The sequence below is a fragment of the Leptinotarsa decemlineata genome, unplaced genomic scaffold (genome assembly GCF_025532065.1).
Source record: "Leptinotarsa decemlineata unplaced genomic scaffold, Ldec_3_MD MMD2_P_RNA_scaffold_9, whole genome shotgun sequence".
Classification (NCBI taxonomy): domain Eukaryota; kingdom Metazoa; phylum Arthropoda; class Insecta; order Coleoptera; family Chrysomelidae; genus Leptinotarsa; species Leptinotarsa decemlineata.
In genome coordinates this window covers 16402818-16418034 of record NW_027412536.1, presented here as the reverse complement: position 1 = coordinate 16418034, position 15217 = coordinate 16402818, and the positions used below count along the sequence as shown (strand labels likewise).

At 34.9% G+C, this 15217-nt stretch overlaps 1 protein-coding gene across 8 annotated transcripts in view; it reads left to right on the top strand.

Annotated features, from left to right (window-relative positions):
• Positions 1-15217, top strand: part of LOC111513626 (inactive dipeptidyl peptidase 10) — a 260347-nt gene that overhangs the window by 143823 nt on the left and 101307 nt on the right. Inside the window, exon 2 of one of the 8 annotated variants that reach the window (XM_074170729.1) lies at positions 7495-7681. The exons of 6 other annotated variants lie outside the window; for them this stretch is intronic. In XM_074170729.1, coding sequence (XP_074026830.1) covers positions 7622-7681 — 60 coding nt within the window. In that variant the 5' untranslated portion in view covers positions 7495-7621. Of the gene's footprint in view, positions 1-7465; positions 7682-15217 lie in introns of all 8 variants that reach the window. One more of the 8 variants, XM_074170730.1, reaches the window with a different exon arrangement.

The following is a 15217-nucleotide window of genomic DNA, read 5'->3' as shown; positions in this document are numbered from 1 at the left end:
CGAATGGCTTTATCTGTGATTCTTATAAGGTGGTGTCTGTTTTTTAATCAATGGCAGAAAGAAAGAAAAATTAAAACGGGTAAATTATTTAGGTATTTCACTTATCAAATTGAAATATGCAGAATTAAGGCCATCGATATCTTGCATTTGAGAATAATTATCATTTCGCCCCAAAGTCTTTCGGATGGATATGGTTGAACATCTAGAATAGTTGGAAGATCAAAATCAAAAATATGTCCATATTCTTTTTCATGTTCAACGAGAGCTGCGAGGTTTTTTTTATTCAGTTTCTTAGAGTATCTCATGTGTTATGAAACACGTGTTTTAGGATACCATCCGGTTTGACCAACACACTATTTGTGACAGCTTCCACAGTTCAATTTGTACATTATATTGGATTGTACTTCTTGGGGTGTTTTTGTTTTTTGTTTCTTGAAAAAGTGCTTTCCAACTGTACTCAATACTTAATACTGCATATTTCAATTTGATAAGTAAAATACCCGAATAATTTACCCTTTTTTCATTCTTTCTCTTTCTGCCATTGACACTAGATACCTTATCAGAATCACAGATAAAGCCATTCATTTGTTTCATGTCGTTTTGTGTTGGTGTTGTCTCGAAAATATGTATATGATAGGTCTGATTGTTTTTTAAATTATAATTATCAACACGAAAAAATACTTTTCGGTGAGTAATTGAATTAGGAACTCATTATTTTTTGTGAATTTGAATCGATAATAATCATATAAGTTTTGTGGAAGGTATGTGATGAAAATTCATTGTCGCAGAGACCTGAAGAAGAATTTAATTAAATTCGAAACGTCGGCAAGGAAACAATTGTATTTTTGAAAAAAAATTGAACCTGTCACCCAATCTTTTGTCAGAAGTATTATAATAATTTTCATGATAATGTTCATCAAGTAACGTGTCAGTGTATTTATAATTCAATACAAAGTAACACACTGATGAAAACTGATGAACATTTTTTTCGAGTAATTTTCATCTCTGCAATTATTCCTAGTCCTTTTTTCAGTTTCTCAAACTGTGGACGTGCAGAGATTTGTAAAATATTTCCCAAATACTTTTCGTCATTTAGTTCCAAAACCTTGTGTTCCTTAGTAAATCAAACTGTAGCTAGAGATACCTCCCAAAATCAAAATAGTCTTCTAATGACATTTCGATCAACTATGTTTCTATTAACCCCCCTTAAAAGTGTACTGAAACTACTTCTATCTCACTCATATCAAATTAATATCAAATATAGTCTTGAGGGGATCAGAATTGTAGAAGTAAATGTTGTCAACGATAATTTTCCAGATAATTCAAATAATGAAAGTATGTTTGATCTGGAAGATTGTGTATTATAACATTAGTTATTCAATTGATTCTATGAAGGGTTTAACAAAGTAAAACAATCATTCTTTTTTAGTTTTTCAATTGTCTATGTTTCATTTTTCGATATTCGAATGAGTTTTCTTTCTGAAAAAGATGCAGGAAATTATATCACAAATTAATATTAGAAACCATCACTCTTCAGAAATGAACTGTCACATTTCAGTTCCTTGGTACGTAAGTATATCAGTCCATGGAGACTTTTCTGTTATCTACAAATTTTCCACAAAATTCAATATAACTCTCTGGCTAGGTCAAATACAGTACAATCTGAATAACACCGTAGCACAGTAACTTCAGTTTCCAGGAAGACACATTTTCACATGAAAAACAACTCCTTGTCACCCACTCCTACCCTGTAGTAACCCACAAGTCAAAAATTTCAAATGAAAATGGTTAAGCTAGGTTGGGTTAGGTCCAAATTAAGTGGGTCTATTTAATTTATATACCCCTGATTTATTGGATTAGGATGTTTTATCTTTATTATTTTTAACTAACTTTCCCAACATATTACTTGTTCTATATGCAATTTGAATATCTCGTTCCCTCAAAAATGAAGCCACTTTTTCAGTTGTTTGTCCAAAATACGTTAAAGCCCTATAATTTTGATTATCTACTCATTAATAAGAAAAACGTCTCAAATCGCTTTTGCATATATTTGTTTGGAAAGTATTTTGTTTATTAATTCGGCTTTAAACCCATTGTTTACTGCAATTTGCTTATTGATATTAAATTCTTTATTGAAATTATCTATTGAAAGAGGAACATTGACTAATCTGTGAATCAGGCTATTATACGCTGTTACTTTGTGTTGATAAGGATGGGTAGAATCGTAATGTATAGTAATATGCCTATAGGACGGTTTGTGATAAATTGAAAAATCATGTTTGTTGTTTATTCCACTGTTAAGTCCAAGAAATAGATAGTTGTCTGCTTCTACTTCTATAGTGAATTTAATGTGTTCATGAATTTTATTAATATCCCAATGAAAAGTATCTAATTGTCTCTTAGTACCTGACTCTTTTTGAAGCAAAGATGTAAATGAATCTATCAAATCAGAGATAATAGGTATGAAGTTTCTTAAAAAATCAACCATTTCCATTGGTGGCTTCAAGTATATTATTGACTGAATTCTTTGTGAGTCAGGTTTATGACCATGTCTATTAAATGAAAACCCGAGATATTTAACTTCGTTAACAAAAAATTGAATTTTCTTCGAATTGAATTTAATATTGTATTTTCTAGCCAAAGAAACTACCTCACCAACTGTCACTCTCAGTTCCTCCTCAAAGCTAGCACAACACAAAATGTCATCAAAAAAAACTATAACATTCTTTACTTGTGATGCACTGTTTGGAACATTTGCTGTAGTAACTAATATAACTGGAGTTCTTTTCCAACACCAAACCGTTATTGAACATCTCGACACGTGTTTTGACCTCCAAATGATTATCTTCTAGACTAGAGGTAGTGTTCGATCTAAACAGTAAATCTAAATCTGAACAGTTTGAACAGTTTAATCATCCTCTTGAAGATGATCACTTGGTGATTGAAAAACGTGTCGAGGTGTTGAAAATATCGGTTTGGTGTTGGAACTGAACTCCAGTAATATTCAACAACATCCTTTATATGACCGAAATACTTATATGTTAGTTTTTCAAAGAATTCTGGCAAAACTGTCAGACCAGAAGGGGATATTTAAAAACACCAACTGGTTTACTAAACCAACATAGCTTACTGGATTCGTCATCTAGTCTCATTTGATGAAACCCATTTTTTGAATCGAAAAGACAGAAGTGACTTTTGTTAGCAACTTGTTGCTTGTTGTTAGCCACAGCGATCACAATCATATAAACTATCCTGACGACCCCGGTATTCTGGTGGTCTTTTTATTTGTGTTTTTCAATTCCTGTTGTATCTCTGTTGGATTATCAATCGATGTCTTCACTGGAGGTGGTGGTTTTAAAATGTTCATGTTGAGCTCTGTCGTCTCGACTGTTTTACAAAGATTAACTGTTCTTTCCAATAAAGGGTTTTCTCTCAAAAGTCTTTCTTGAGTACTTTTCTCATAAAGTCCAAGGATTATTGGGAATTTTAACAATTGTTCTTCTTGATCGCCGAATTTTAAGGTGCTACTGGTGATTTTATATCCGTAAAATACCGTTCAAATGGTTCAATTGCTGCTTGTTTTCTACTGAAAAAATTATGAATCACCATTGTGTCATTTTTCTGTGTGGTGCAACGCTTTTCAATGATATCTAAAACTGAATTTACTGTTTCTGCGCCTGGCTCTAACGTTGTTATTGTAGAGTAAAGTTTTAATCCATCGGATCCCAATAAGTTTTTCAGTCTCGCTACTTGGACCTTTCGCGATTTCTTTTCAGTCTCTGTGGCTATAAAATAAACTTTTACCTCAGTCCGAGATCTTCTAAAGCTCTCGGATATGTTATCCGGATTGACGTTGAATTCTGAGGGTTTGTTGAATTCTATGGCTGAAATCATGTCCCTTACTTCAGTTTAAACTAAAAAGGTCTCGACTGCGCCATGTTTAGATGTAATAATTAATAAGCACATGTTAACATAAGTATTGAGTTAAATAATCAGTGCACACACATAATACCACATGAGTAATCAGAATAGGTAATAACAAGCTTGAGGTTATTAGTTACAAAATATTACCAACCCAACATTTACTAACCTAACAATAACTATGTTTTCTGAATATTATTTGGGGGTAATTGCAACAATGAAGAGGCTACTGACGAATCTTTCGAAAAGCGAGAAGACAATGATGTTAGCAAAGAATCTGAATAAGGTATGAAAATGTTGAGTCAAGAATAGGAAAAAAAATTCAAAATCTTAATTTCAGACCGCCTTAGCTGTGCGCAGAAGACAGGAGTGGAAACGCTCACAGCCCAGTCAGTCGAATTTGTCTGTTGTGAAGTGAGCATCGCGGGTTAATCGAGTGTACAGGCCGAGCAGAAATAAAGCGTATAGGGAACAATTTGAATATTGTAACTCAACCAGGATGGAGTTTAAATCAAACCTAAATCGTAAAGTGCTGACTAGGGAAGTTATAGCCAATGTAATTTTTTTTAAGCAGAGAAAAGTTGACACCAAACATAAAAAGAAAGAAAGCCGCAGCTTATTATTAATTATTATACTGTCAATAAAAAGGTTCCAACTCTTCGGCGAATACATCATAAATTTAAATCCGAAAATAACTATGCTGGTTCCTACGGAACCTTGAGAAAAGCTATGCATGACATGGGATTTCGTTGGAGGAAAACGAAAAATAATCGAAAATTATTAATAGAAAAGCCAGATATCGTTCAGTTAAGAACAATTTTTTTGCGAAGTATGAAAAAATTTCGATAAGAAAAGTGACCTATAATTTTCATAAACGAAACCATTCCTCGCATACCCACATAAAAACCTGGAATGACAACACTAGTGAAGGTTTACATAAACCAGTATCAAAAGAGCAAAGACTAATAATAGTGAATACGGGCAATGAAAATGGTTTTGTGAAAAATGCTTATTCGAAATTTATATCAAATACGAAGTCAGGTGATTATCATAACAAGATGAACTTCACGAATTATATAAAATGGCTACAGGAGATGCTTATTCCTAATTTACCACCAAAGAGTGTCTCAGTGATAGACAATGCTCCCTATGACAATGGCTAAGGCAACGAAATATACTTCTTTCTGATCAAAACCTCCGAAGTGAAATTGCAATCATTAAACAAATAGCAGTTAATAACAAAATACCTACCACTCTAGTTATCAACATAATAATGAAATATCAACAAAAATCAATAATGAAAGAACTATACTCAATTTCCACAAGACCAGAACACAAATATGTTAGTTACAATTATGCTGGTAGAATCTCCGAGAATATTAAAAATTATCTCTCAAAATTCAATTTACAAACATCCTACATATCCAACGGAAATTTAGGAAACATATTATTTAATGCCAAACCTAAATTAGAGAAAGGAAAGAGATCTGGTATATATCGAATAGAATGTGGTGAATGCCCTGCCATATATACAGGCCAAACTGGGAGAAATTTTGATACAAGGTACCACGAACATGTCATTTCGGATAAAAAATCATTAATGTACGAACATCTTCAAAATTCGAAACATAAAATAGATAAAGATAATTTAAAGATCCTACATACATGCGAAAAAGGGAAAATGATGAATCTGTTGGAATCTATGGAAATAAACAGGTCAAAGAAAGATCCCAATTCTATTGTCCTCAACGAACAACTTGAATTAAACAATAGTCCTCTCCTGAACCTATAGTCCAGATCCCAAAACCTACATTATATTGAAAGCTTTGTTATGTTCATGGATTTTACAGGTATATGAAACGCAGGTACCGGATATCAGGTATATCAGATATATCAGGTATATCAAATCATTTATGCTAGAATAATATAGGTATAAATTACTCGGGTTTAAATGTAATCAGTTAGTTTTGAAAATGGTATAATAGCCGAAACCGGTCAACAATAAAGAAATATAGTGGAAAATAGACAAAAGTGTGTTTTTGTAGTGTATCCTCAACGAAATATACCTTTTACAGAAGATATGTTGAAAATTGATTTGTATAGTCTAATTGAAATTCATAAACTGCGATATACAATGTATATCTGAGGCTTCCTCCATACCACCCTGACCTATAGAGTTAGCGTGGGCGTCTTTGAAACAATATGTTGCACAAAGAAATGTAGATTTCAACTTGAAGACCGTTTTATGAAACTGAGTGGAAAAAACGATGTGAGCATGCTCAAAATTTTGAACAGTTTTTCATGGAAATGAAACCAACATTAGATTTCATGGTAGACGACGTGATAATAAACTTGCAAGAAGATAGGGATACTGACCCAGATTACATCAGTTCTGACCTTAGCGAAGATTCATCCTCCAAAAATTAATATAAAATATTTCTGTATTTAAATTTTTGCGTTTTTTGCCTTTCATAATTTTTTGCTTTGTATTGTTTTTCCGATAATCCTCTGGTGTAAGGAAGTACAAGTACTGGTTGTGGCGGCTTCTCTTCTTTGTGGAGCTCTTGCTGTCTTCTAGCTAAAGCCTGTTCTACGATTGGGTCCAAGTATAACATCAGAACCTGTTTCAGATCTGGGAACACTATCCGTAGCAGCCTCACAAAAACCAGGCCACCAAATGCGGACTGCGATTCCAAGAATTGCATTTACCGGATACCCTGCGAGTGCGGATATTCATACATCAATGAAACTACGACGCCATTGAAACTTCGCATTGCTGAGCACAAGAAACACACACAGCGAGAAGAAACCAGCAAATCCGGAATTGCAGAGCATGTTTGGACTCATCAACATAACATCAAGTGTGCTCAAGCTGAAATCATCCACAAAGAGGAACACTGGTTTAGGAGAAAATTGAAAGAAGCCACATAATAGTTGTCCAACAACGCATTTAGTTAAGCTAGCGTGATACGTAACATATGGAAACCTCTTAATCAAGCGAAAAACTACCAACTCCCGCCAAACGGTCATCTCCCGTTAAAACCAATAAAGCGTAGAGAAGAGAGAGGGGATAGGTGAAAGCACATGAATGACCTATAATAGTCAGATGTCGGAGGAATAAGTCCAGTTATCACCCGAAGACGATTGTGGATACTAACAATCGAAACGTCGAGACGTAACTTAGTTTGGAATCTTTTAATTTTAATTTTTCATTTTTTGTTAATGATATTTTTTAATTTTTTAATTTTCAGCTTTCAATTATAATTAAATTTTTATTTTTTTTGGTTGTTGCTGGTATGTTATTTCTTTGTAATTTCAGTTTTTTATTTAATAAAATTGTTATTTTCGCTTAATCTTTTTTCAGGGATTTCAAATCAATTTATTTTATATTAGACAATGAAAGTCCGAACTGATGAAATAATTTTCATCTTCAATTTTTCATTTGGTGTCGATTTGGCATATTGTTCTTGAATTGTTTGAAATCGGTCATTAAAATAAGTACCTACTTCATCTAGCAAGTTATTTCAAAATGGTTCTGTCACAGATTCATAACCCCAAACTTTGCTCATTTAGTGAACTCCTTATTGAATAAAAATATGTCATGAAGCCCCGAAATAACGACGAGACATATCTGTTCAAATAAATTGAAATGTTTGTCGAATGGAAAAATATGAGTATTTGATGTCTTTCCAATTCAACTATGAATACTGTCCAAAGTACAGGGCAGCATTCGACCAGTAAGAGTGTTCAGCGGAATGAGGTGAGTATACTGAATTGTTTTTTTTCTTAGTGATAACTTGTTTTTAATGTCGATTTTTGAAGACTATTTGGATGATCTACCTTTGTGTAACTATAACAACATCTGGTTTCAGCATGATGGTGCTAATTACCTGACTGAAAGGTATGGTGATAAATGAATAGGGAATAATGGGCCGGTGAGATGGCCAGTAAGGTCTCCAGACTCAAGTGTTATGGATACATATTCATGGGGTACACTGAAAAATACAGTTCATTGTCAGAGGGAACATCATAATATTGAGGACCCTCAACACAGCATTGTTAGAGATATCGGAAGATTAAGGAGGAGCGCCCATAAAAAAAATGAAGTTGATGATAGTGGCCGGAAGACGAAACGTCGGATACCAAATCTTAAAAAACCATTATGTAGCGTGGTTAGGTTAGGTTAGGTCCAAATTGAGTGGGTCTATTCGACCCTCCACTACAACCCGCAAGGGTTTATTGTGGCTCACACCTATTCTCACTCGACCAAACAAACCCAGCTCCTAAACGAAGCTGATTAGTTTGTATGGTGAGTGGTCTTTCAGGTCAGATGGTAAGAGTACGGCTCTGCCGAACTCTGAAGACAACGTAGAAGTTCAATTCATTTTCGAATCTTTCAAAAAATAAAGCCAGAAAAAAATAAAATCAATTTTCCGAAATTTCTGTTTTTTCCGGATATCTCCGGATATACTCGGAATTTGATAACTTTCTCAACGGCATATTATTAGTCAGGTAAATGCGCAACTTTGCCATAGTTTAACCATCTTCGTATCTCTCATAGTTTCCGAGATCCCAATGGTGAGGATCGAATTTGAAACATCCTATATTGGGGGTTAACATACATTGTTTATAAAGATGAAATTGAGCTCAAAAGGTATATCATTGAAGAAGTTACAGAATAAATTTGTGAAAAACATCTGACAACTTTCATACATTCCTTCAGGGACTAAAGTCGCAAATTGAAAAATTGCCAGCTGAAGATGGAATATTCTTCGAATCAACAGGCAGTAACAATAGATAGTCTCTCAACAGTACACATTAGTTGAATTAAACGTAGAATAAATGCAATACAAACACTGCTCATTAACACCCTAACGGCAACACCATTCTCGACCAACTAAGTTGGGCAATTTCCAAAAGATAATTTTCCGACAACTCCTACCCAAAATCAACGACTTATATCTAAAAGTGAAAGTGTACTTGTTGAATATTAATAGGCCAGGTTCAGAGATAAGAATTAGTCTACTTCATCTCCTGAAAACTTCAACTTGGTTGGGAGACGCGCCACGAGAAGAGTGTTGCAGTTCTGGTGTTGGGAGCAGTACTTGTTTTGAATTACTTCAATGTTTCTATTTCTCTAGTGCTGTTATCCACCTGATTCTTATTCTTGAACTGAAACGTTGTTGGTGCCTAAGAGATGTAGTTATCATTTAAAATCAATTGGAACGAATCGCAAGCGACGCTGTGAAGCGGTGTTTCTCAGGGATCTGTTATCGGATCCTTTCTCGATGTTATAAGACATGACAAATGGTCGTGTTACATAGTTTGTTGGTAGAACAATCATTTCCTCAACTTTTCATAAACTACACCTTACGATTTGATCTTCACAAACTTACTATGGATCTTCATCAAGTAACGGCCGAATCAATCAGAAAAAAATTAAATTTTCCATCTTGTGTAAATATTACCAAAACCACATTTTAATACTGTTTTATGCCATGAAGGAAATGAATTAGAATATAGCTCAAGTTATACTTGATTGTTTTCGTCTTGTAGTTTATGCTAACATCAACACAAACATTGTGATTTGGAGTTATTCAAAAAAGATAATAAAGCTAATATCAGTCTGGTATTTCGGGAAGTTGCCCTTCTATCTTCATAACAAAATGGATCACAACCCTCATCTCCATTTATACCTTGAAATATGTTCACCACACACAACTCATCGGTTCTCGCCACAAATGATTGAAAAAAAAATAACAACGATATTGATAAGGTACTTCAAATCAATAATATTACCAAAATGTTGAAGGTTCAACTCATTGTGTGAAAATAATTAATAGATTTGAAATTTAAACGAGAAGATATCTGTGTCTGTATCTGTAGAGTAGGGAGGGTGCCCACAGCACTTAGGCCACATGTGATCCATTGTACATCCTCCCGAGGGGTTGTCCTCATAGGTCATCGTCCATCTAGTCCTTTCCAGAAAGGTGGACAAGTCAGTGGGAGACATCTTCTTTATATCGGCAGGTGTAGGTAAGACTCGCCCAACACATACTCTCTTATTGACGATACTTCCGGGCACTCGCATAGGACATTCCTGACAGTCTCATCTTTCTATTCACACATCCTGCATAGAGGTGTGTCCACTAGCCTCATATTATGGAGGTGTTTCCTCACTTGACAGTGGCCAGTCAGAAATCCTACTGTTGAGCGTAGATTTTTCCTGGTCATCGCCAGACATTTCTTCAGGGCCAGCTTTCCAGGGTCGCCCAAGGTGATCCTGGCAAGATTGCATCCCTTGATTCCATCTCATCTCTTGAGAGATTGAGCATGGATGTAACATATGGCTGGTTCCGCAATTGTCGAAGTCATCAGGCCGCAGGTGCCACTGGGTCCTGAAATTTTCAGTCCAGCCGCTTCCTTGGCTAAAGAGTCGGCAATGCGATTACTTTTACTTCTGTCGTGCCCTTTAACCCACCTCATAATGATATTTTCTATCGAGGCTTCGACTGAATCTTGGTGGCAATCTAGTACTAGCCCTGAGGTAACACGTTGTCTGTTCAATGTTCATAGGGCTTGTCTGCTGTCAGTGCTGATTGTTATGTTTTTGCCAGAAATTTCTTTCCTGATTATTTCTTTTGTGGCGATTGAGATACCAGCCAGTTCTGTTTGGACCACGCTGGTATTTTTCCCATTCCCCCCTTAATCTGGAGTACACACCACATCCTGAGCCTTCTTTGGATTTGGAGTCGTCTGTGTATATGCGTATTGCATTTGTAGCATCTGACTTCTGTATTCTGTTTTATTTGTATTTTGTAGAGTTCATTGAACAAAAACCTGGGTTCAATTGCATCACTGGTTGTCTGCAGCAGATATTGCGCAGTAAGCGCTTCCCGCCACAGGCCCAGCCTCAATTGACCCATTCCTACTTCGAGGTTTACACCAGCCGTGCGCAATCGTACCATGGCCATCAACGCAACCTCCTTAACGTACAGATCAAGAGGGGTCAGACCCGAGAATAATTCCATTGTCACGGTTGGTGTTGTTCTCATAGTTCCTGTGATGTTTAAACAAGCCATTCGCTGTATTTGATATAATTTTTGGATGCCTGTGGAACTTTCGGTCCCCATGCAATGGCTCGTACGTTAACATATGTCTTATTATTGCAGTGTAGATCCAGGTGACCGCACGGGGTGAAAGACCTCATGCGCGTCCCACTGCCCTCCGACATTGCTCATAAGCCACATATGCTCTTTTTGCTCTACTCTGTAGGTGAGAGTTCCATGTTTGCTTCCTGTCGAGGAAAATACCAATGTATTTAACCTCTTCAGAGAAATTTAATTTGCATTTGAAGATTTCGGGAGGTTTTAAGCCCGATAAACTTCTTTTCCTGGTGAAAAGAACCATCTCAGTCTTCTTAGAATTGATCGACAGTGAATGTTTCTTACACCATGCTTTTATTAATTCGAGCCCATCCTGCGCTCTATCACAGTGTGTTCCCAAATTTGCCGGTTTGCAAGATAACTATGACATCTGCATAAGCAATTGTGTAGAATCCATTATTGTTGAGGTGATTAATCAGGGTATCCAGAACTATGTTCCAGAGAAGGGGTGATAAGATCCTTCCCTGTGGACATCCCCTCTCCTGACCAGTCCTCTCACTGTGATATCTTCTACATTGATACTTATTGCTCGACTAGAGAGCATCTTGAGTATCCATTCTTCTATCACCAGGGGTACATTTCCAGAGTGTAGTTGCTGGGTAATTGTTGGAAAGGTTGTTTTATCAAACGCTCCCTCGATATCTATGAATGTAGCCAGGGTGGATTCTTTGTTGTCCGATGATCTCTCGATTTTGCCAACCACATGGTAAAGGGCCGAATCAGTAGACCTTCCTGGAGGGTATGCATGCTGATTTGGATGAAGTGGGTTGTGAACTAGTACTTCATCTCTTATGTACCGCACACATAGCCTCTCCATAGTTTTCAAGAAGAACGATGTTGGACTGATTGGTCGGAATGCTTTTGGTAAGGTGTAGTCCATCCTACCTGGTTTGGGTATACTCGTAAATACTACTCGTATACTCGTATAAACGAGAAGATAAATTATTAAAGTAGTTTCAAGCAAGTCATCTAAGAGCGACTATTTGGAAAGTAACTACTGTTTCAACTGTCAAACTTCTCTTTTTTTCAGTTTTCAATGTCAACTTACCGAAAAACCGTAACAATATGACACATTTAGCCCTGGAAAGAAACGGACGAAAATGAAAACGATAAGAAAAAAGTATTGGATAGATAAATTTTCTGTAGTTTTAATCATATTTGACTATTTAAAAATATTTCGAGTATAAAATATTTCGAAAAAATTATTTGAAAAATTCTGTAGGTTATCCATAGATATTTATTTTTACATAAAAATCAGATAAGAACTCTGCAACAGAAACAGCTATAAAGAAAGTATATTTCCTTTCTCATTTTCGAGTTTTGAAAGTAATTGTTAGAGAAATTTTGTCTAGTGGTTATGATGAATAATTAACCTTTCTGTGATTTCTTCAGAAGGAAATATTTTGTAATCTTATAAATTTCTTCTTGGTCATTGGTGTTGATTCAGGATACATTTCGTTGCAAGTTCTGGCAATGATTTGATAACACTGTCCGTGTATAATGAATAATTTCATAAGAATTTCGTGACTTTATTAAGAAAAGCATGTTATTTACATATAAGGACATGATATATCATCTTGAAGCGTTTTTCATCATGTTTCGAATTATCGAGTAATATACAGGGGGTTCCATTTGAAAAAATTAACTTTTGACCACTTTTATGCATAATGGTACTAATAGTAATTTCAGCACGTCCTTTATGATATGGAGTGGATTTCTTGGTGTTAATTGAATATTTCGAGTTTGTTCAAACTATTATCCGAATAGTAATCTTTCATGAATTGAGAGTACTGATGTACTTGAATTCAATTAGTGCTATATTTTGGACCATATTTAGCACAAATTATTTTTATCTCGGAAATCAATAGAGATAGGTATAGGACATTCAACAAAAAAACATTACAATCAAAGAACGATTTCAAAAATGTATTAATATACGGGGTGTTCTATTAAAAAAATAAAGTTGCTAAGATTTTTTGATGGAAGTGGCAACGCCGCAATGCTGAAAATATTTTAGGTCAATAGAACACGTAAGGAAATGTAAGATGTGTAATTTTCAGAAAAATCCTGTGTGGCGTTTTCCAGAAACGTCTAACCTACCACCGACCGTGAGTCAGGCTGTATACTTTGATAACCTCGTATACTCTGTCCATCTAAGCAACAGAGTGCTCCAAAATATTATCATGGACAGTGCACGTGATCTCCAAGACAAGGCTGCTTGTACAGAGTTGCACTAAGGAACGACCGATTAATTTTTTATAAAATGCGGCTGGGTATAGAAAACATTTTTAGGTGTAGGGACACAAATCAACAATTTATTTAGCCGTATCAGTACTTATCATTTATAAAATTTTGAATTAAAAAAAAACTGTATATGCTCACACCACAGGCGTTAAAACGTAACTGACCACTCTGACATTGTAACAATGAATTCCGTCAGCCGATTGCAGATTAATTTGATTGGCCAGCGTAAGGACACTTGTTTATTTTACCCAAATGTGCGAGGTGATCACGGTTTGAACTTTCTTTGGGTTACTTTGCTTGTTGAATGTTTAGAATTTGTAACCAATATGAGTTGGTTGAACCTATTTCTTTCATCTTGAGAATTGTTACAAAAAAAAGTAAAGTAAATTTCAAAATCGATGTTACTCGATAGTTGGCACTATTCAAATTCCTTCAGTTTTTCAATCATATGAAAGTGTTTTTATCGGTTTTCTTCTTTACAATCCGCGGACCAACATTTCACTTCCTGTAACATCCTTTCTCATTGAAATTTCATTGGAGGATTGAAGTATTTATGCCTATCAAAGGCTTCAATCCGATTTATTCGGAATCTTCCTTGGATTTACGTCCAGCTCGAAATACTGTCAACACTTTTACTAATTGGATTGAGTTGATAATGTTCCACACGTTTTTCATGTTTATTACTGTTCAGTTTAATGGTATACTTTCAGAGAGCCGTTTCAGTTCAGACTTCGATACACCCACTTATCAAGCCAGTGTAGGTTTGAACTTCATCAGCTGTGAATTCAATTCAATTCAGAATTCAATCAAGGCGTCCTTCAGATCCTTCTCTCCAAAATCAATGGCAAGCTTTTCACAAATGAGATTCATTACCGATTCGTATATGTCTTCACCTGCTAAATTGTAGATAATCGAATTATATTTCTTCATCCTCTTTTCTACTAATAATATACGCCATTTTAATACAATATTTTCAGCTTCGAGCTGTTCGTTATGTTTCACCGCTTCGGTTATTTTGTATCGTTTTTTTAAGATACGCAATTTTTCATCCATTGATTTGATATGATCCTTCAAGTTTGCATTTTGATTCGATAATTTTTGAAACATTTTATAAATCTCCTCTTTCGAAATATTTTCCATATTCATTCTGCAAATCTCCGTTCCACATACTAATTGATGTTATCTTCAAAATAATAAATACTTAGCAGCTCTTTGCATTAAGAAAAACAAAATAAAATATGAATATCTCGTTGATTTCCAAAAATTCTAATATAACGACTGCAGATAGTAAAAATCTTATATTTATATCTTGTGCAAAATATTCTTCTGAGTCGATTGATACAAATTATAAGGTAGTACTCACAATAGTACTCACATAGTACACACAAACGACAAATTCGGTAGAGCACTTTTTCACAATTCGTTTGTTAAATGGAAGCTTCAATAATCCAGAGCAAAAGGATAAATGATAAGTTGATTGGGAACAATTTCACATAGTTCAAAAATGATTATAATTAAATACCTCTAGTTTCAAGTGAAAACTGCAGAATTCCGTTTCTCGTCAGTAGCTTCATGAAAATAACAATAGAAAAATCGTTCATGCAACTATTTGAATAAAATTTCAACTGAATCGATGGCTTTGATAAAATTTACTGAAAGTTATTCATAAGTTGTATTTTTTTGAATAGGCCAACTTTGAAATTTTCATCTTATTCTGTGTATGATCTATACACATCTTGGTGAAGAGTTTTTGTTCCTTCTGGAAGTTTATTATCCTTTTGGAGGAGTACAAAGCTGAAGAATGAATTCAAAATTCGAAAATGATTATTATGTTATCATTTTCTACCCTTGGAAACAAAATATTTCGAAATGATATTAAATGAGCT